This window comes from Oculina patagonica, chromosome 6 (assembly GCF_052425735.1).
Source record: "Oculina patagonica isolate OP01 chromosome 6, crgOcupat, whole genome shotgun sequence".
Taxonomy (NCBI): domain Eukaryota; kingdom Metazoa; phylum Cnidaria; class Anthozoa; order Scleractinia; family Oculinidae; genus Oculina; species Oculina patagonica.
Genome location: NC_135763.1, coordinates 14,349,949 through 14,371,816, shown reverse-complemented (window position 1 = coordinate 14,371,816; position 21,868 = coordinate 14,349,949). Strand labels below are relative to the sequence as shown.

The 21,868-nt window shown below is 38.0% G+C and overlaps 3 protein-coding genes across 3 annotated transcripts in view; 1 reads left to right on the top strand and 2 right to left on the bottom strand.

The window, feature by feature from the left end:
* LOC144657375 (putative G-protein coupled receptor 45) overlaps positions 1 to 21,868 on the top strand; it is a 287,434-nt gene that overhangs the window by 47,107 nt on the left and 218,459 nt on the right. The gene's annotated exons all lie outside the window — the stretch shown is intronic.
* On the bottom strand, positions 69 to 1,739 carry LOC144658633 (melanocyte-stimulating hormone receptor-like). The gene has a single exon (XM_078519091.1). The coding sequence runs from the start codon at positions 1,620 to 1,622 to the stop codon at positions 648 to 650; it is 975 nt and encodes a 324-aa protein (XP_078375217.1). The 5' UTR covers positions 1,623 to 1,739; the 3' UTR covers positions 69 to 647.
* Positions 18,495 to 21,868, bottom strand: part of LOC144658646 (trace amine-associated receptor 1-like) — a 4,169-nt gene continuing 795 nt past the window's right edge. The window contains exons 2-3 of the mRNA XM_078519106.1: positions 20,198 to 21,217; positions 18,495 to 19,057 (exon numbers count right to left, since the gene is read on the bottom strand). Coding sequence (XP_078375232.1) covers positions 18,895 to 19,057; positions 20,198 to 21,048 — 1,014 coding nt within the window. The 5' untranslated portion in view covers positions 21,049 to 21,217 and the 3' untranslated portion in view covers positions 18,495 to 18,894. The remainder of the gene's footprint in view (positions 19,058 to 20,197; positions 21,218 to 21,868) is intronic.

Below are 21,868 nucleotides of genomic sequence, written 5' to 3'. Positions count from 1 at the left end.
GCAGTATTCAATTGTCCTAAGAATGAATTTTTAATTGAACTTAGCACAGCCTATAACACAAGTCAATCAAACTGTAACACACGATCTCATAAGCTTGCTCTTTCATCGTGTTTAAATTAACGCTGTATATGTCATGATATGTATTAGTTAAGGAATCGTGTGCGTGCATGTTTAACTGGGTTTTTGTTGGCACATCTTGCTGCTGTCCAAACACAAAAGCAACATCACGTAGGTCTTATCTTAAACTCTAGCTACTGTCTTATGACGATCTTTTTTACTGACATATTGGCTTTCTTTTGCCTATGCATGAAAATGACGCTAATCAATGTCAATGGAATACGCGAAAGATTTCTTAAGATTTCGATATACTGCGCAACGTGTTACATATTTTACCACATAAAGTTGTAATATGACATGTCCTCAGAACTTTCAAAAAACTGCAATTTTCTGATATTGATTCTCAATAATTTACTTGGCCGTTTGTGGAGGCCACAGCGAATATTACAAATTTTAGTGAGTAAATTTATCATCGTTGAGAAAACGTATACAAGCTGTAAAAACCGTGTCCTAGTATCTCTAAACAATTTCATTTTACAGAGACAGTTAGAGTAGTCAAAATGTCAAAATCAAAACCTTAATTTGCTTAATTACTTCCGACAGAAAATTTCCTTTACAGTCTTTTTTACGGCCACTCGCATTTCTCGAAGACGCCAACAGTAAATAATAGGATTCACAGAAGAATTTAGGAAGACTATAGTGGTTGTTAATTTCCATGATATAGCACTGTATTTCTTCTGTGATAATACTGAATGAATTATGTCTTCATTACTAGTCAATATCAAAGTAATAAAGAGTGGAGTATAGCAAAGAAGTAGAAAGTAGTGAACCAGGAAAGCGTTGGCAGCTGTCTTTTTGAAACGTGCGACGCTAAACCCATCATTAGCTTGTACTGCCTGTGCTTGTGCTTGAATTTGTTGCTGATGGCGGCGAACAACGACATATATTTTTACATGAGCATACGTAGACAAACAAAGAAAAATGGCAACTGCTGAGGTCATGACAACGAGGAAAACCTTATCTTCACTCCATAGTATTAGACTTGCCAAAAATCCGCTTACTATCCAATTTAGTGCCATAACGTAGATGACTCGTGGAACAGTTACAAGACTGGTATATCTCATGTGACACCGAATTGCTAATAACCTATCTAGACTTATAGATGTAACAGTCAATAAAGATGCACCACATACTGAATAGGATACCACGATGAATGCTTTTCCCAAATCGCAGCGATACTCTGCAGAGTTTGAGAGAAGTAGCAACAGTTCCATGGAAAGAAACAGTGGTTGAACGACAAGGCCAACAACAAGATCAGTTGTTGCGAGTCCACAGAGCAAAACAATCGATGGAGAACGAAGAGAAGGCGTCTTCCATACTACAGATAAAACCAAAGTGTTTCCGATGGTTGCTGTTACCAAAAGCAGAATGTTAATTACGCAGTTAGACACGATGAGTTTCTGTGGAACATTTTCCGCCTGAAAAACAGGGAAACGGAAGCAGGAAATATTGTCTTGAATAATGTCTTGCTCTTGTTGGCAGTTCAAAGAACAGTTATTGTACATGTTGATCACCGTATCGAAATCAAATATGTCCCAAGATCCTGTTAATTATTTAATGAATCCAAGGCTGATTCACCCACGTTCGCCTTGAACTTGCTAATCTTTCCCCGCAAATGTTATTATTTCATCGAACGATTCAGGTGCATTTTTTAACGAATCTGGATAGACAACCAATGAGACACTGTGTCTGTTCTTATTTAATGGTGCGCATGAATTATAACTGATTTGTTTTCACACCTGTGCGCTATCAGGAAAAAGGCAACATCACGTAGGACGTAACTGAAAAACCTAATTGAACAAATTTCAACCAAGTTTCGATAATGTCAATGTCATGACAAAAGAAATCGCTTTGGTTTTGATAATTCTTGAACATTGTGCCGATCAGTTATTGACGGGCTGCGTGTGATGTTATATATCTTTCGTGGCTGTCACTTTTTGAATGGCTAAGTCAAACTGCGCCGCTCAGGAACTGGGTGAAAATCTTTAATTTTGACTACTAATATTTGCAGCAATTTATTGATATATGCACCGCGGAAAAGTTATCAGTTTGGGCCCTTAAAGGATATTTATTTTGCAAAAATAAATGGTTTTATGTAGCTTGTTTCGTAAGTATTTACCAGCTTCCGGTTAAATTCCCTCCTACTATCACTTCCGGTTACATTTTCGCGGGCTTTTAGGTTATGAAGGCGCGGTTACATCGCCTTTACGCTTATGGCGTCCACGAGTGAAGAAAAGTTTCTTGGTCGTTTGGTCGAGCAATCAACTTTAATCGCTTGTATTCTACAATCAGAGATCCAACCATTGCAGCCTGTCGAAGTAACGACTAACAAGGATGCTCAATTTACAAGTTAAGTATCTGATTTTTGGTTGGATTGCTAGAAAGATGGCATATGATTTTAAGACAGTTTCAGTGGCAACTGTCAGCTTTCATGCTTTACTTTCTACTAGTAATTTATAGCGAACAAGCGAAATAGCTCTCTTTCACGTCTACAGTGAATTGCTTGGTGTTTTGTCGCCTAGGACACGTGTGCCTGCCAAACGGCATTCTTTTGGTTATGTACTTTAAATTTACACCTTTGTAATCCATCTTGCTTGCAGCATACGATATCGGCAAATCTTTAATAATTTCTTTTTGGCTTCGTTTGTTTGTTGTCCTGCGGCTATAATTTCACTATTTTATTGAGGTTAGGATTTTATTGTCTTTTTGCTTTACCTTGCTCGATTCAATTGCCCATTGTCTACATTTCTATATTTATAACTTTCATAATATTCCTACGGGGATTTATTTTTCTAAGGGGATTCATTATCTTCGATGTTTAGTTTGGGATATTTGTGCCTCGTTGTATCATGCTGATACTCTGGGAGTTTATATGTTCCCCATTGTTTTTCCTTACCTACAATTTGGGAATGTCTTGTTCATACTTTACGTGTACCAAGTTGCGTGCCATTTTGCCTGGTTATTTTAATTCGTTTCTAGTATAATACTTATGTTTGGGTGTTTTTCCGACTACTACTTTTATGCTACCGACATGGTGCTTACATATTGGAGTAGACAAAACCTTGATTTTACCATGTTTACATGTCATAGTGGCATGTTATTATATAACAGGGTTATTAATGGCTCATTTTCTCATGCTTCTGTGTTTGGGCTATTTATGCCCTTCCAGCATGTTGTTTTTATATTTAATTATTCATACCTCAGTCGGTCATGTTCCGTGTTCGGTTATTTATACCGTCACGACATGTACTTATTTATTGGGGCGATTATTTATATCTCCCATTTTATCATTCTTTGTGTTTGGGCTATATATGCCCTGCCAGCATGTTGTTTATAAATTGGAGTTATTTATACTCCATTTCTTGTCAGGTTTTTCAAGTCTAGGTTAATTACACCTGGCTTGTGCCTGTTTATCTATTCACGGTGTAGCATGATCTTATCGGCCAGGCATTGTGTTTGCATTGTCATGTGCCATTCATGTGTTACGCACCGTTGTGTGAATAATTGTGATCACACACACTTATTATTATTATTGTTAGAATTATTATTAATATCATTATTAATATAACTGTTTGAATGATTGTGATCACACACTCACTTATTATTATTATTATTATTATTATTATTATTATTATTATTATTATTATTATTATTATTATTTTTATTAGTATTAATTAAAATTCCTAAAGGACTGGGTCTTATCCATTACTCTAGAGAACTTTAATGCATAACTTTACCCAGTTTTAAGGCCTTTTCTAATGTGGTTATTTTGATTGACATCACCCCCACTACCTGTACCACCACCATCTTCTTTATGGTCAGAGGCCTTGCTAGTCGGGGAGGGTATTGGAACAAATTCTTGATGCATTTGTTTTTTTTGTTTTTTTTCAAGAAATGGGGTTTTTGTTCCTAATTGGTGTCTTTAGGTTAATCTAAGTTTTTACAAGTTTCTTTTCATTACATTAACAAGTTTTTGAGAATACGGCTCTGTGCCCTCCATTTAGAGTTTATTAGAATTCCAATGTAAGAATTCCAATACACCTAACTTTATATTTCAATAATTGCTAAGGGAAATTCTTGCAATATCAACTTTATAATACATCCACTAATATCCTCAAAGGTTCATCAGCTTATTTGCTATGCAAAGCACGACATTAGCATTTTCTTTCCCTGCTTGTCAGCTCATTAATTTGAAGAGTTAGTCAACTACCTCATAATTTCTGTAAGTGATGTACAACATGTATGTTGACCTTTCGGAAAGTGCAGGTACAGTAATTTTTATACAATTATACAGTTCTCAATGTTGAGAATATCAGCATAAAAGGATGCTTAAATCTTGTCTTAAACATCATTTGAGCAGCATATCAGGCACAATCTAATGGATTTAGTTATAATAAGTATACCTCAGCTTCTGTTTGTGATACCCTGTCCTTAAATCCCCCAAAGTTTTTTCCTTTCATTTGATATCTTGGTATGATAAATATGAGGGTAGGTTCGATATTGCCTTTTAAACCAATGTTATAAAGTAAAAAAAAAAAAAAAAAAAAAAAAAACATCTATGCAGTTGGTTGGATATTTCTTGCCTTATAACACCAAAATATTGTACTTATTTTGGTTCATCCAAGGTGTCAAAATTAAATTACCATTATGTTAACTGGTAAACTTAATTCCTGAGATATATGTACTGTTAGGCTAAAAAACTGTTCTCATGGCGTACATATATACATGTACTGACATTTTAGGACCTTTGATGACATTTAAAGGTCTCATTTGGTTGTTTCCCTTGTGATATTTAGCTATTATTTTAGGCCAACTACCCATTTGGAGGTTTCTATTATAAGGTTTACAGGTTTCTTCAGCTCTGGTCAATGTACCTCAAATTATTCATTTTCTTAATGGACAGTTCTTCCTGCTGAGCTGCATTTATTTGCCTTGCACCTGGGTTATATATACCCTTTACCGCACGTACCTATTTATTAGAGTGATTATTTTAATACCCCATTTTCTCATGCTTTTATGTTTGGGCTATTTTTGCCCTGCCAACATGTTGCTTTTAAATTTGAGGTTACATGTATTTGTGCCTCAGTTTGTCATGTTCCGTGTTCGGGCTTTCTATACCGTCTCGGCATGTACTTATTTATTGGGGTTAAATTACCGTGATTGTAACTGGTAAACTTCATTCATGAGATACTATACTGTTAGGGTAAAACCTGTTCTCGTGGAGTACATATATGAAGATATTTTAGAACCTGTGATGACATTTAATTGTCTCATTTGGTTGTTTCGCTTGTGATGTTTAGCTATTATTTTAGGCCTACTACCCACTTGGAGGTTTTTATTTATTAGCTTAACAGGTTTCTTCAGCTCCAGACAGATGGACAGTTCCTCTTGCTGACCTGTATTTATTTGCCTTGTACCTGATGTTCCTCAAAAGTCACTCAAGAGCCTGTCGACACTGATGCGCCGACCATTGCCTCTCCGAGACGAGGATGCCGATGATGATGATTGACAATGTTTCTCAGCCCTTCAGGAAGTTATGTACATTGGTTTTCCTGCTACAGCCAGTACAGCCATAGCTCATAAAGGTCCTAACTAGTTTATCAAACCATGTGCGCAGGGGCCACTTGGCGTTAAACTGGTGAACATTTCTTTTTTCAGTTTTTGTAATATAGTAGGCCTGAACTGTCACACAATGGCCATCAGTCTGAGTTAGATTTGTTCTGTTTGGTTATATAATTTACTAGGTTGGAAGCACTTGCGCAGGGGCCAAATGTTTCCTATTCTTGAGAATAACTTTAAATATTAGCAAACTTTGACAGTTCATGTAGGTCATAATTAGTTTATCAAACCATGTGCGCAGGGGCCACCTGGTTAAACATGGTAACAATGTTTAGTTTTTGTGATATAGTAGGGTTGAACTGTCATGCAATGGCCAACATTCTGAGATATACTTGTTGTGTGGCTATAGAGTTTACTAGGCTGGAGCCCTTTATGCAGGGGTGAATTGTTTCCTATTCTTGAGAATAACTTTTAATATCAGGAGAATTTGTCAGATCATAAAGTTCATAATAATTTAGTTTATCACACTACTGTCAGTAGGAGCCACTTGGTTACACCCGTAAAAATTTTCAGTGGTTGCAATGTCGCAGTAGTGAACTGTCGTGTAAGGGCCAACAGTCTGAGCTACATATTTTGTGCTTGGTTACAGAAGTTACTGTAAGGTGGAAGCATTTGCGCAGGGGCCAACTGTTTCCTCTCCTTATGAATAACTTTTAATTTTAGCAAAATTTGACAAAATAATAATTCTGTGGATCTCGCCATGTAAACAAGGGCCACTCAGTTAAACATGTCATCAGGTTTTAAGGGGTTGAGTGATTACTAGAGAGAAAGAATTAGTTATAGGAAGGACAAATGTTTCCTAACCTCGAGAGTAACTTTTCTTTGGAGCTGCTTGATTTTTGTCTAACCAATTAATTTGTGGATCAAATTGTGCGAGCAAAGGCCACTGGGATGTAGTTAGTTCCAAGTTAACGTGCATGGGCTGTAAGTCCTGGATTCATGGTTAAACATCTACTTGTAGTAAAGAGATTGGTAGAATTCGGGCAGGGGCTAATTGCTTTCTGACCTTAAGAATAACTCAAATATTTGAGGCTACATTCAATAACTTATCAAAATGTATGTTCAACCTGAATTCGAGTTAAGACCTGTCAAACATTACTTGATACTTATGATTAATCATTTGTTCATATAAGTGGGACAGCACAATTGAGCAGGGGCTAAATGGTGGTGGACCACTTATATTTTTATAACTTAAGCAAATTCCCTAGTTGGCATTACTCTATCCTTGACTCATATTGCGATAATTCCAGTCCTCCTTCCCCCTTTTTTTTTTTTTTTTTTTTTGGGTGGGCGAGCACACTTGTACTGGTATGAAGTAAATAATATTTATTATAATTTAGCATAAGTTAATGCCCTGTAGGATGGGCTAGAGCTTGAGCCTTGGTTCCTACCCAGATTTCCTGACCAATTTTTCCCTACGGGGTTTTTTGTGGCAGGTTTTTTCTGGCCTCCGTTTACTTACTAGTTATCTAGTTTGTATTTGCTCAGCTGGACTGGGGTCAATCTTCAAAGTACAGATGTAAAAATGGCTTTGTTGACACCCAATTATATTATAATGGTATATCACACTTGCGCAGGGGCCAAGTGTCATGGACAGACTCTCTTGTTACAATTTACAAAACTACCCATCGGTGCAACTGGCCATGTGTACAGTGCACTTGGGCCGCTTCACAGTCATGGTTGTCTTAAGAGTGTGCTTTCAGGTTTATGTACCTTAGTTAGATACATGTTCGTTATTTAGCGTACTAGGTATGCTTTGTATGTACAGCAAATGACAAGCCAAAAATAATTAGTGTTCAAACAGATGCACCTCTATACTTATAGTTTACTTAGTATGGATTACAGTCTCACCTAAACTTCCCACTTGTTGTAACCTACCATTGCCATTCAGGTTGCTTATAGGTCTAAACTCTAAGTTGTGCTTGTTGTGGTATTGGGTTAATTTGTCCTAAATGCTACAGTGATCATGAGAATTTCCAGTGGCCATATTCTTTACTGTTATATGCTAGTGAGAATTATGTTCTCTTTTTTACTTTCACATTGTCAGTGGGTTGTGTCTGTTGCTTTGGCTTCGGGTGGGGTGCCCGCTCACTCGTACCTCATGGCGGGCTGTGGCGGGTTCTCCCTCACCTTTGCTGGGATAATACTTTAAGGTTTCCATATTTTAAGCTTTCAATCCTTGATATAAAAAATAAACGGCCACACCCGTGGCCAAAATCTGCCAAATGGTAGTCTTGTCTTTTATTATCCCAGCAAACGGAGCTTTGCCAAAGCAACACATACATACTTGTTTATATGCAAGACATCTAATCTAGGAGGAACAGGATACATAAAGGATATTTATTTTGCAAAAATAAATGGTTTTATGTAGCTTGTTTCGTAAGTATTTACCAACCGGTTAAATTCCCTCCTACTATCACTTCCGGTTACATTTTCGCGGGCTTTTAGGTTATGAAGGCGCGGTTACATCGCCGTTACGCTTATGGCGTCCACGAGTGAAGAAAAGTTTCCCCTCCCTCCGCTCCCTGTGTTCTGTTGTTGTTGGCTTGGGTTGGCGGGTTCTCCCTCACCTTTGCTGGGATAATACTTTAAGGTTTCCATATTTTAAGCTTTCAATCCTTGATATAAAAAATAAACGGCCACACCCGTGGCCAAAATCTGCCAAATGGTAGTCTTGTCTTTTATTATCCCAGCAAACAGAGCTTTGCCAAAGCAACACATACATACTTGTTTATATGCAAGACATCTAATCTAGGAGGAACAGGATACATAAAGGCTTTTTTGGCAGATTATAGAGGATTTGCAATAATTGTATTTGCTTCTTTATTAAACGTAGCTGTGCACACACTGGATATTACTGGTTGGCAATAATATTGGTAGAAGTAATTTTAAGTGCATGAAAGGAGACAGTCATACAGAATAATCTTAAAATTTCCGTTTACGTCAATGACGTCTGGTTGACATCCTCGGAGACCCAGGGGCAGTTAGTGGGGCGAAACGAAGGAAAACCGGGCAGAAATCGTAGCGACGAAAGTTTTCAAGCACGGCACGAAGTGCCCCTGGGCAACGTGTCTCTCCAGACCATTTCCAAACGGCTCTCCGAATGCTGGCTCCCGATTGGGCAGAAAAAAACCTTTGTATTTTTCTGCCCAATCGGCGAGCAGTAACTTGGGAATCACTTTCGTGTTTTCTTACACGCCGTCTACTGTGTCCGCCATACTTGTGTCGTTCGTTCGCCAAAGCTCTGCATGCGAGGGAAATTTTCATTTAGCTTACATCCGACAGCCCAAAAAAAAATCAGGGAATCTTTTCCGATGTCAGAGAGAAAAATATATTTCAAGATCGACGGGAAAATTTTCGTTTGGACTGATCAGAGGTAACGTAAATACTGGCTTGTTTATCGATCGCCGCTTGTAGGTTTCAAATATTTATTTCCTTATCCGAGCTTCTTATTTTGATAGTATCGCTATTTAAGGCTTGTACATTTGTATTCTAGCCTCTCCTTACAATTTTCTCGGCTAACTGAAACTTTCCCGTATTGCGTGGACCGGACAAGTATGCCAATTAACAGATTTTCATTATGAAACAGCTAAGGTGTTGATCCAGATTTTTCTCTTCGTGTAGAGCGATCTGTATGTACTTTACTTTACATAGGCAAGATTTCTGCACAACTCCATACATACTGTGCGGAAATCGTACCCAGTCTTATACTTTGATAGCATGTTGAACACTTTTGAGTGTTCAACATGTTCTTAAAAGACAGGAGTTTGTTCAACAATTATTATTAGGAGGAGTTTGTTCAACTATTTATTGAAACAGTCATGTAACTCGGTCGACATTTGAAACAAAACAATCTTGACTTGATTTCAGTACTTTCTTGTACATACTTTCTTGAAACTCCTTTAGTAAAACTTAGTGCTTTTCGTTCACCCTATTTTACATTTCTGAGGGCAACATTGAAATCGTTCTCCCCAAGTTCTGTGGGCACATTTGTCGACAGTCACATTCTTTTGCACAGAAATCACAACATATTCTTTTTGTTCTGAAAGACTTCTTAGTATCTTCAAAGAAAGCAAGTATTTTTTTTGTCTACAAGAGGTGGACTTAACATACTGAAACATTTCAGGTTCACTTTGCTGAAGTTGTATCCCTTATCATGAAAATATAATAAAAGTCTCTCAGATGAATGAACATCTCTACCTCCCTTTCCCAATTCTTGCACATATGATTTAATCACAGGGAGACTCATAGTTAATGCTATGAGGCAATCCCTTATGATCAAACCTAGGAGGATTTGTTGCAATTACAATTCTGGCTTTACCAATCAGGACCCTTGAGTGATAGAAACACATGCTTTTGAATAGAGGGTGAAGTGCTGTTGTGGTACATTGACAACATTCCTTTCACAGGCTTCTTCTCAGCATCATCTGGGTAGTGTGCTTTGTGCAAAAAAAATTCCCATGAAAACTGATTTGTACAGTTTTCTGCTCATTTTAAAAATCTGTTACATATTTTTAGATTTGTAGACATCTGATTCTTTTTTCGCTGAGTTAATAAATAACAAAGGTGTTGCTTTACATTGCATGTGGTATTAAACTGGGTATATAGATAGTCTACAAAGTGCATTCCCTGTTCCTGGAAATACAATTTGGCATGTGAAATTTCTGGGGTTCATTTTTGGTTCAAGGATTCTTTGGGCTTTGTTTGAAGAGTGTATCCATAAGAGGACCAGGCAACAGGTGATACAGCTCATATCACCGATTTCGCCCAAACTTAGCATAAATGTTGGGTATGGTGAGCTATTTACTGTGACAAAACATCAGCTCAAAATATTTTATTCCCTTCAAGTTATGGCACCTTTTGCAAAAATGGCCATTTTTCACTAATTTATGCATATTTAATTAGCTGACTTTGATTGACCAGTTCCACAAGAAAAAAAGACTTCTGAAAAAAAATTTCACTGCATTATATTCTGTGGTTATTAGGCTTTAAGTACAATAATTCACTTCAACCGTCAAATTTGATTTCGTCTCCTCAAACGGTCTTTTGGAAGGTACACATTTCGTACTGTTGGAAATAGCCTTTAACTAGTGCCCAATATCTCCCATGAGCAACAACTTATATACATTATTCTTACATGGGTAATGAAGTCCATCATTAAACTTCACAAAAATGCAACAAAATGTCTGGGGACTTCAATAGTCTATTAGTATTGAGGAACTAAACACACGTGACTTAACGATTTCTTGCTATTTCATCAAAATTCACCGAAACACAGAAGCCATTTATTTGCCTCAATTTGGCACAAAATCGGTACGAAATAGCTAATCAAGCATAAATCTATAGATAACAATCAAAATATTGGCGAAGATTGGCAGTTAGGGCATTTTTCGGAGCGTTTTCAGAGCCATATAATTCGGCAATGTTGTGATAGTAAATGTAAAAATAGCAGCGAAAGATTTTCTTCAAAAGCTCGCTCAATTCAACATTTAGGCACATCAAAGTAAAGAAACAAGAAAGTAATACTACATACATGCCACTTATCGACACACAGATGCTTTCTTTTGAAGAATTTGTTCTTCCTCGCTGCACTTCGATCCTTCGATCGATCTCAATTGACATGTACTGTTGCTTTGAGGCGCGATGAACTTAGCCAATACATCGTGGGTCATTCTTCGTGAAAGGTGTCAACAGGTTGTCAATAAAGTCATTCAAAGAGCTGTTTAAAGTTCACGGAAGGACACTTGTCTCAGCCAGTTTGAATGAAATAAATTTAACTGGAAAATAAATAGCCGCCATGTTGTATTTGTACCTTTGAGCCTGCCGTTTCAGTCAGCGGTAAAGCCGTACACTTGGGCAAGTACGTAGTGTAGTCATCATATAGTTGTTTGACTAAATCCTATATAGGGATGTTCATAGAGGGGATACATAGCCTAGCCCTACACAGCTATACACGCCTATACATAGCCCAACACAGCTATACACAGCTATACACACGCGTGTTCATTTGCTTTTCCTCCGCAAATGTTTGTTTTCGTCGGAATAAGTAGCGGATGGTGTTATCTACCCTCTGAACAACTGGGGCTTGATCTTAGCCTTATAAGTAGTGTGCGTTTCTTGTAAAAGTGAGAATTTTTTTCAACTTCTCCATTGAATTTTTTTGATAAATAGTTGAAGAGAAATACACTGGATGCAGTGTAATGTATGCGATGCAATCGGTTTTGATGCTCTGAAATTGAGCTCTGAAATGTCGGAAACCATTAAATAATCAGAGCAAGTTTTTCCATCTTATATCAGGTTAAAACTAGTATGTTTATTGTTTTTTTTGTTGTTTCTGTCTTTTTTGGGAGGTGGGGGAGGGGGTGAATATGGACATTCGAAGAAATGGCGGTCAGGTTGTCAGCCTGGCCTGTGTACATCTATTCCTTCTGTTCAAATCGTCTATATTATATTACACTTTGGCAGCTAGGAGACTGAATTTGTACCCACTCTCTTTTTCGGGATCCCACAAAGTTCTCCATCTGTCCATTTACCGATAAACGTCATTACTGCAGTTTTATTAATTTGTTTTAGAAAAGGGCTTTTATGGGGACAAATTTTTCCTCCTGAATGCCCACATTGCAAGTGACGAATTGCGGCTTCAAATGATAATTTTCTTCATCACCGACTCAATTTAAGTGGCTATGTGAGTTACAAAGACGCGAATGCAGACTTTTGTAGAGAACTTAAACCCCGCATTAAAACTAAACAAATTTATTGCAAGACTAGGACTACGCAAGACGGCAAAACTTATTAGCTAAAATATAATGTTTCAACCAGCACAGGTAGTCTTCTGTCTTCTTCGAGGTCAACGCGAGGGAAACCCGTTTTATTCTTTGTTGTTTTCTCTCTCTAAAACTTTGTTTTCTCTCTCTAAAACTTTCTCTCTCTTCACTTTATTTTATTTTTATTTATTTTTTATTTTTTTATTTTTTATTTTCATTGTGGCTTACCTGTAAACTAGCTGGTGCGTTCCCGCAGATTTTGCTAACCATATCTGCGGGACGCATCGAAACCATAGCTAAGTGTAATGACCACATTAAACATTGTATTGTATTGTATTGTATTGTATTCACACCTTTATAGATATATGTATATATTTGCTGCGCCATATTAGCCTGTTCCAGGCGTTCGGTTAGTTTGGAACAGGCTAGCGCCATATAGACTGCGTCCCTAAAGGCATTTCGTACGTGAATACTTTGTTCAGTTCAGCACAGACGCTCCCCCAACTAAAGCACTTGCGCAAGAAACGATTACAAAAGCTACCTCGCTATTCACCGTATAGTGATTTATCCCGTGGTAAACGTTATTCTCCAATTTTGCTGAGTTATTCATTTTTTCCCATTTATGCCCCGGGGGTAGGGGAATTTGGTCAAAAAATGTAATCGTTATGCGCGGTATTAATCACTATTTCCGCCAGGGGAGGGGAATGTGAACAAGCAATAAAAAAATACAAATGTCTGGAAAGTAACTGGGAGACGTTGACATTTTGATTTATTTAACTGTGTAGCGTCTTTTATGCTAAAAATAATTGTTTATGTTCCAAAATGACGCTAAATGGCGGTATAAAACTGCTCCGACGTTTCGGCAATACTGCCTTCTTCAGGGTGCCACCCCCAAAAAGGCAGTATTGCCGAGACGTCGGAGCAGTTTTATACCGCCATTTAGCGTCATTTTGGAACATAAACAATTATTTTGATTTGGTTGCCGTGCATGCCGACCGTTGAACAGAAAAATCAAGAACTCTGTTTCGGTGAAAGTCAAATGGAACAGTATTTTTTCTGGAAAATCTCTTCGGAGATTGACGGAACGTCAGAAATTTTCTTACCATTTGTAAGGTTTCCCAGTTCTAGTCTCCCATCCTTCAGGTCTCCCGTGCAGGAAACTGAGCTACAAATGGTAAGCGACATCTATTTCGGTTAGTTTGCTAATTTTGGAAAGAAGCCGTTCCATTTTTTAGTGGTCATTCCAACCGGTTCTCTCCAACAAATGGTAAGCACCCTAGAGTTCGTTCAGCATCACATTGCGGTAAACACGTCAAGCTGTAGCGGAGGAAATTGTTTTCCCTACAACAATTTGAAAATATTCTCATTTTCATCACAAACGCATCCAACGAACACTCGCGGAGGAAAAGCAAATGATCGCGCGTGTGGTCACGCGTGATGGACGCGTGATGCCCAGTGAACAGCCGTACCGCTGACTGAAACGACAGGCTCAAAGGTAGAAATTCAACATGGCGGCTGTTTATTTTCCAGTTAAATTTATTTCATGCAAACTGGCTGAGACAAGTGTCCTTCCGTGAACTTTGAACAGCTCTTTGAATGACTTTATTGACAACCTGTTTACACCTTTCACGAAGGATGAACCACGATGGATTGACTAAGTTCAGCGCGCCTCAAAGCAACAGTACATGTCAATTGAGATCGATCAAAGAATCGAAGTGCAGCGAGGAAGAACAAATTCTTCAAAAGAAAGCATCTGTGTGTCGATAAGTGGCATGTATGTAGTATTACTTTCTTGTTTCTTTACTTTGATGTGCCTAAATGTTGAATTGAGCGAGCTTGTGAAGAAAATCTTTCGCTGCTGTTTTTACATTTGCTATATCACAACATTGCCGAATTATATGGCTCTGAAAACGCTCCGAAAAATGTCCTAACTGCCTTTTCTTCGCCAATATTTTGATTGTTATCTATAGATTTATGCTTGATTAGCTATTTCGTACTGATTTTATGCCAAATTGAGGCAAATAAATGGCTTCTGTGTTTCGGTGAATTTTGATGAAATAGCAAGAAATCGTTAAGTCACGTGTGTTTAGTTTCTCAATACTAATAAAATATTGAAGTCCCCAGACATTTTGTTGCATTTTTGTGAAGTTTAATGATGGACTTCATTACCCATGTAAGAATAATGTATATAAGTTGTTGCTCATGGGAGATATTGGGCACTAGTTAAAGGCTATTTCCAACAGTACGAAATGTGTACCTTCCAAAAGACCGTTTGAGGAGACGAAATCAAATTTGACGGTTGAAGTGAATTATTGTACTTAAAGCCTAATAACCACAGAATATAGTGCAGTGAATTTTATTTTCAGAAGTCTTTTTTTCTTGTGGAACTGGTCAATCAAAGTCAGCTAATTAAATATGCATAAATTAGTGAAAAATGGCCATTTTTGCAAAAGATGCCATAACTTGAAGGGAATAAAATATTTTGAGTTGATGTTTTGCCATAGTAAGTAGCTCACCATACCCAACATTTATGCTAAGTTTGGGCGAAATCGGTGATATGAGCTGTATCACCTGTTGCATGGTTCTGCCCTGTTCTCTCACGGGCACACTCTGAAGTCCTAAGGATTTTTAGGGGTTTTAAGTTTTGACTCCATACAATCATCCCCATAACTTGAAGTCCCAACTACCCACCCTGGACTCACCCCAAGAAAATGTAACAACTAGCACCTTCCCTTTTCCCTGCTGGGTAAATAAATGAAATTAGATGTTACTGGTATTGAAATAACGACAACAGTCAGTGTACGGTGGCCGAGAGTGGCCATCGAAAGTGAAAAGTCGAAATCAAAAGTCGATTTAGCAAATGTTAAAGTGAAAAGTCAACACGTCAAAAGTGAAAGTCGATTTTGCAAATGTTAAAGTCAAAAAGACAAAATTGAAAGTCGATTTAGCAAAGTGAAAAGCGAAGATTCACTTTGCGAATACTCACTTCTCACTTTCTACTTTGACCACCCTCCCCTCCCTCAACTTTTTTATCCTGCCACTTGGTAACCTCGACAGATTTCATCGGCTTTCACACAGTAATCAGAGAGCCGGGGCCGGCCCTACACGCAATCAATGCAAGAGAGCTTTGTTCTATACGGAATATTTTTATCATGATATCCACTTCTTCCAGAGCACATTATAGAGCCGAAAACATGTCTTGCGACATAAACGAGCTAAACAAACGAACATAAATATCGCAAATTTACGAAGGTGTTTTAAGCTCCACAGGGTGTAAACCCGACAGGAAATCATACATCACCTCTGTAAATTTGCTAGAGTATAAACAATAAGCCTCCTCACATTATAACATATATCGCCCGTTAAAAACACACAGGGTGTCATTCTCTTGAAGTTTATACTCGTTAGAGCAAAAATACAAAAGGTTTCAAATGTTTCATAAGGGTAGAAGTTGTGCGGCCTGTCAACCCTTGCTACTTCCTACTGTGAGATCCGTCCCAGTCTTCCGCTGCAGGATAAAAAAGTTGGGGGAGGGGAGGGTGGTCAAAGTAGAAAGTGAGAAGTGAGTATTCGCAAAGTGAATCTTCGCTTTTCACTTTGCTAAATCGACTTTCAATTTTGTCTTTTTGACTTTAACATTTGCGAAATCGACTTTCACTTTTGACTTGTTGACTTTTCACTTTAACATTTGCTAAATCGACTTTTGATTTCGACTTTTCACTTTCGATGGCCACTCTCGGCCACCGTAGTCAGTGTAATATAATAATATTTTCTATTACATACTGATGCAAATTACCAGTGGCTTGTATATTTCTTTGTATTTCTTTATACATACTCTCTTTTATTTTTAATTTATTTTATTTTACACAGTTGATACCAGTCCTGCGACTGAAGGGGTCACCCTGTTAAAATATATTATTATTATTATTATTTCAAGACTACACAGCAGGCATATGTACCTATGTTGCTTGTATTTTTGGCTTGACAGTAGGCTGGGTTTATCTTCTTGTCACCTTGCACAATGAAGTGTACGAGCTACATAACAGCAAAGTTTTATCTGTATCTTTGCTTGGTACACAAGTCATCTAAATTGAACTAAATTGGACTACAGGGTGAACTTTCTCACAGACAACAGCAACTACGTTCTGCCTGAATTTAAAAGTAATTAACCTGATCTTTAACAATCTAACTCAAAGGAGAAACCCTCGACATACATAACTCCAATTCTATAATCGCTAGGCAAATCTTAGCCTATAACCGGGTTTTTGTTCGTCTGCAACGCAGGCTAGGCAAATCTGAAAAGTCAATCTTTCAGCAAAAATAATTATTTTATTATTATTCGATAGCTAATGCAGCAAATATATCCTTCCCAACAACATTTTCATTAATCAATTTCTGCTCAGGTTAAAGATCGTGGAAAAAATAAAATACATGGAAAAATATTTAAACTTTTGACGATTCAGTTATGGCTTCGCCCGTACAAGAACATTAAAATACCTCTCACGGTGTGATGCATTGGCGGCTGTTTGGCATACTTGTCCGGTCCACGCAATACGGGAAAGTTTCAGTTAGCCGAGAAAATTGTAAGGAAAGGCTAGAATCCAAATGTACGAGCCTTAAATAGCGATACTATCAAAATAAGAAGCTCGGATAAGGAAATAAATATTTGAAACCTACAAGCGGCGATCGATAAACAAGCCAGTATTTACGTTACCTCTGATCAGTCCAAACGAAAATTTTCCCGTCGATCTTGAAATATATTTTTCTCTCTGACATCAGAAAAGATTCCCTGATTTTTTTTTGGGCTGTCGGATGTAAGCTAAATGAAAATTTCCCTCGCATGCAGAGCTTTGGCGAACGAACGACACAAGTATGGCGGACACAGTAGACGGCGTGTAAGAAAACACGAAAGTGATTCCCAAGTTACTGCTCGCCGATTGGGCAGAAAAATACAAAGGTTTTTTCTGCCCAATCGGGAGCCAGCATTCGGAGAGCCGTTTGGAAATGGTCTGGAGAGACACGTTGCCCAGGGGCACTTCGTGCCGTGCTTGAAAACTTTCGTCGCTACGATTTCTGCCCGGTTTTCCTTCGTTTCGCCCCACTAGCTGCCCCTGGGTCTCCGAGGATGTCTGGTAGATAATACTAGAAAAACTCCTACTGCAGCCTAGGTAAAATATCGAAATGGGTCCTTGATTTAAACCGATATTTGAGATCACCTCCATGAGACTCAGCAGTTAGCTGGTATGCAAGCTAATAATCAGCGTAAAAATCTCTTTTCTTTAAAGAAACCACAGAGAAAAAAATAATAGAAGCAGATTTTAGTTCCATCTGAATAATCACTAATACATGAAATTCCCAATGATCGCTGTCCGTATATACAGAACGACCTTTTCAAATATCCTTTTGGAAGACATTTCAAAGTGATTCTCCAGATAGTATCAAGGACGAGGGTTTCTTTTTCAAAACAGATTCCAGGGACGCTGCCTAGGTCGAAAAGTCTTTGAAACGGTTGGAAAGATTGCTAAAAAGTAGACAGTAATTAGCGGAGGCTGCTCGGTTGCCATTTGCTTATGTATTCATCAATTCATAGGGTAAAAGAGCTAATCATTTATCAAAAATATTATCAATGTTATAGACTGACAGCAACCCAAGTTTCGTCTGATTCAGAAACTTACTGCAAAAAGAGAAATTCGGAGCTGATAATGGCTGCGGCTGTACTATTAGAGTCAAGCAGTTTAACTGATGGGTAAATTAATTTCTTAAATAATTAATAATTCGTCCATGGATATTAGCTTGCAAACTTGACTGATGCACCCGAAGCTCGTCGAGAGGCAGAAAACCAGATCCCATCACCGTTGTTCTGCTGATGGGCCCCCCAGTGGTATTAGAACCAATCATAAGTAGATTGGTCGCGTACCTTGGTTGAGACGATATCATGACTTAGAACATTCTAGAAATATTTTTTAATGCAAACACTTTATTGGTATAGCGCAACTTACAATTGTTTTAAGACGCTTTGACAGGCAATAAATGTAAAAGGAAATGTTATTAATCCGATCTGAATGACACCCTTTCATGTCTTATAATGGCAACATGACTGTTTTATTAAAACCAAAGTAAAGATAACTGCCTAGAAAAAGAAAGAGTTCAACTACTATACAACAACGGTCACGAAATAGCCTTTTAGCCATTAAGCCATGCTATTGCACCCTTTGATACACAAATTTATTGTCTTGTTCATTTGGAGCTCTCTTCCAATAAATACTTATTATAATGTTGTAATTGAATTATATTGTACAGTATTATTACACTTATTAGCAAATATAATACCCGCGTTTTGTTCATATTAGTGGAATAGACGAAGAATGTTGAACATCTTATACTGTCTTTAATCTTAAAAAAGCGTCGTTATTTTCTTTAAAATTACTTTTTGTTTGTGATATGTTTCCATCTCGCAAGCGAAATTTCCTGCTGAAGAGGCGTGATGATTGGAAGTCATGAGCGGCTGTGACTTGCCGCAAGGGTCTTTTAGGAACAGTACAAAAGCCTTTCGGAACCTGTGGGAAAAAAGAAAACAAATACATTGAACTTTTTCCAACAAAAAGATTAAATGCCAGAAACATGTTTAATGTACAATGCCATCCGCGATCCAGCATCTACTTAACAAATTGACATCAGTTTTTTTTTATGTGACTGTCCTGTTATTGATGATAAATTGCGTCATAACATTGTCAAACTGAGTGTTGTAGATCCACGAGCCGCTAGGCGATGAAGACTCGATGACTTTGTTATGACGAAATTTATCATCAATAACAGGACAGACGCATAAAAAACTGATATCAGTTTGTTTTTTACAATAACAAAAAGCCAAAACTGATTTTAAAACGAAGGAAAGAAATGCACGAGGAAAATACAATTGATGTACGGCCGCAGAATCTAAATTCTCGCCTCATCAAGAATACAGCGCTATAAAAAAAGTGTTGAAATTTTTGACAAAACCTCTACTGATTGCGTCAGCAACGAGTTTCATGCGCCTGTCCTCTTATTGACAACGAAAATTAGCCAATCAGCGCGCGAGAAATCGTTCAGTTATTGTACTTGAAATGTTATTATGTCAGGAAAAGTGAGGTAATGTACAAATGATGAATGGGAATAAACGTAGTATTTTTATGTAGAATTTGATTCCCTTATCATTTCCATTTTGGAGATTAAAATAGGTGCCGGGATATTACTCTTAAATGCTATTCTTAAGAGTCCAGTGACCAAATGATTAGTGTGTTGATCAGGACTCCCTGGTGTTATTACTGTGACAGTACCGTTCTCCATCCAGGAAATTAAAGAGATAACTTGTGCTCTCACTTCGTCTTAAATTTAGCCCATTCTTTAATTCCAATTTTCGTAACAAAAATGTTAATCTCGCTTCATAAACTAAACATATAGCCAAAACGTTCTCTAAATTATTGTCCCTTCTTTCTTTTAGATGCTGCAACTTACTTTCATTAAGCAGGAACATTAAACACAATTTAACAACCAAAATCTTAAAGCACAGGACATTGCATAGAGAAAGAGGATACAAGTGCAATAGAAAGGTTGCGGAAATAGTGCAAGATGGATTGATTTCTTATCTGAATATAAGAGAATTTAAGTGAAAGGTGCTTTTAAATACTCATTCGACAATGCAAATACAAGTGACTTACCTTGGAGTCTTGAGCGAGTAGATGACAGGGTTCACCATGCTGTTGAGGTGCGTGAGAAAATACGCAAGGAAATGAATCCACGTACCATGTATTCTGGCAATGCAGTGTAGCAGCATCGGCAAGATGCCCATGCAGAAAAATGCCACCACAGTCAGACCAATCGTCTTGGCCGTCTTCACGTCGCTTTTAACTTGTTTTACCACAGAACAAAACGTCGAGATTCGTTTGCTATTGACGTGCACGGTGCGCCACATGGCAACTCCCATAATAAGCATAATTGTGAAAGGAACCAGATAACCAGGAATAATAAAATGTCTTCCAAATTTCCTAAAATAACGTTTCCTGTACACCCGCACTGGAGCGTCACCAAGATCAATGTCGAGTCCTAAGGTGAACATGCCATACGTATAGGCAGCTGCAGAAAGCCAAACACATAGAACTGCTACCTTAGCCTTGTTGATTGTTTTCCAAGAATGGTAGCGAATGCCGTGCACAATGGCGCCAAAGCGATCCATTGTGAGCACGGTGAGATTGAACACGGTTAGGTACATGAACAGCACGTACCAAGTGACGATGAACCACGAGATGGGACGACCCTGTAGATAGGGCACTTTGCAGATGTACCACATGATCATAAGAGGCATGTTGGTCAGTGCATTGATGATGTCTATGACAGCTAAATTCGCTATCAGAATATTGGGAACTGTTCGCAGTGTCTTGAACCGGATGAGTAAAATGCAAATTATACTGTTTCCAATTACCGATCCGATCATAACCACGGCCATCATTAAGATATGCGAGACTCTTTCCTCATCCTGACAAGAACTCGTCCGGTTCAGTCCCTTGTACATCGTTTGGCCTTTTCAGGGAAGTAAACTCAAGAAGTTCGAACGTCAATTTCGCGCTCGGTGTCAAAGACGATTAGGGATGAATTTTACTGCGCACTAACTCTATTCCCTCTATTTACCATCCATGGATAACAATCGCCATTGAATGTAATTCCCAATGTTTTCAAGGCATCTGGAAGAAATTAAACACGGTTTTTAAAATATAGTTGACATTCGCCTGTGATTAGTCATGACAATTCCCATCATGCGATTACTACGATCACTTCCTTTTAACAAAAATCGCTTCAGCAATACAGCGACCCTAGGGGTCCATAGGGGTCAGCAAAATGGGTCGAACAGTCGACATTTACGGCAAAAAAAATGACAGCAAAGGATGTCCTTGTTCAAATTTTTTGCCAATCTTCGTACAGCAGTGGCATATATTTTATTTGTTACAACAACGAAAAGGGCCAATTCCTAATATCAGCCAACCAATAATTTGCTTCATTGACGGTCCGATATTTTCTAAGTATCGTATAAGGTAAAGTCTCTACAGCCATTTTTCAATCTATATAAAGTTATGTTATAGGTTTTTATTCACCCACCACAGTGCGAGAATAAAACCCCTTGATCTCTTCTGTACGGACCTCGCTGTGGTCGAGCTCCAAGGCCGATATTGTTCTTCCAGAACAGCCCTTGAACTTGATAAATACATACTGTCGTATTTTTGCTGAATTTCATACAATGACTCTAACAAAGTTGAAGTGCACCCTTGTATCCCCGTTGATAGCTTAATGTATGACTGCTGCGTGCTTCGTATGCTTCCTACTGCCATTGAGCGCTA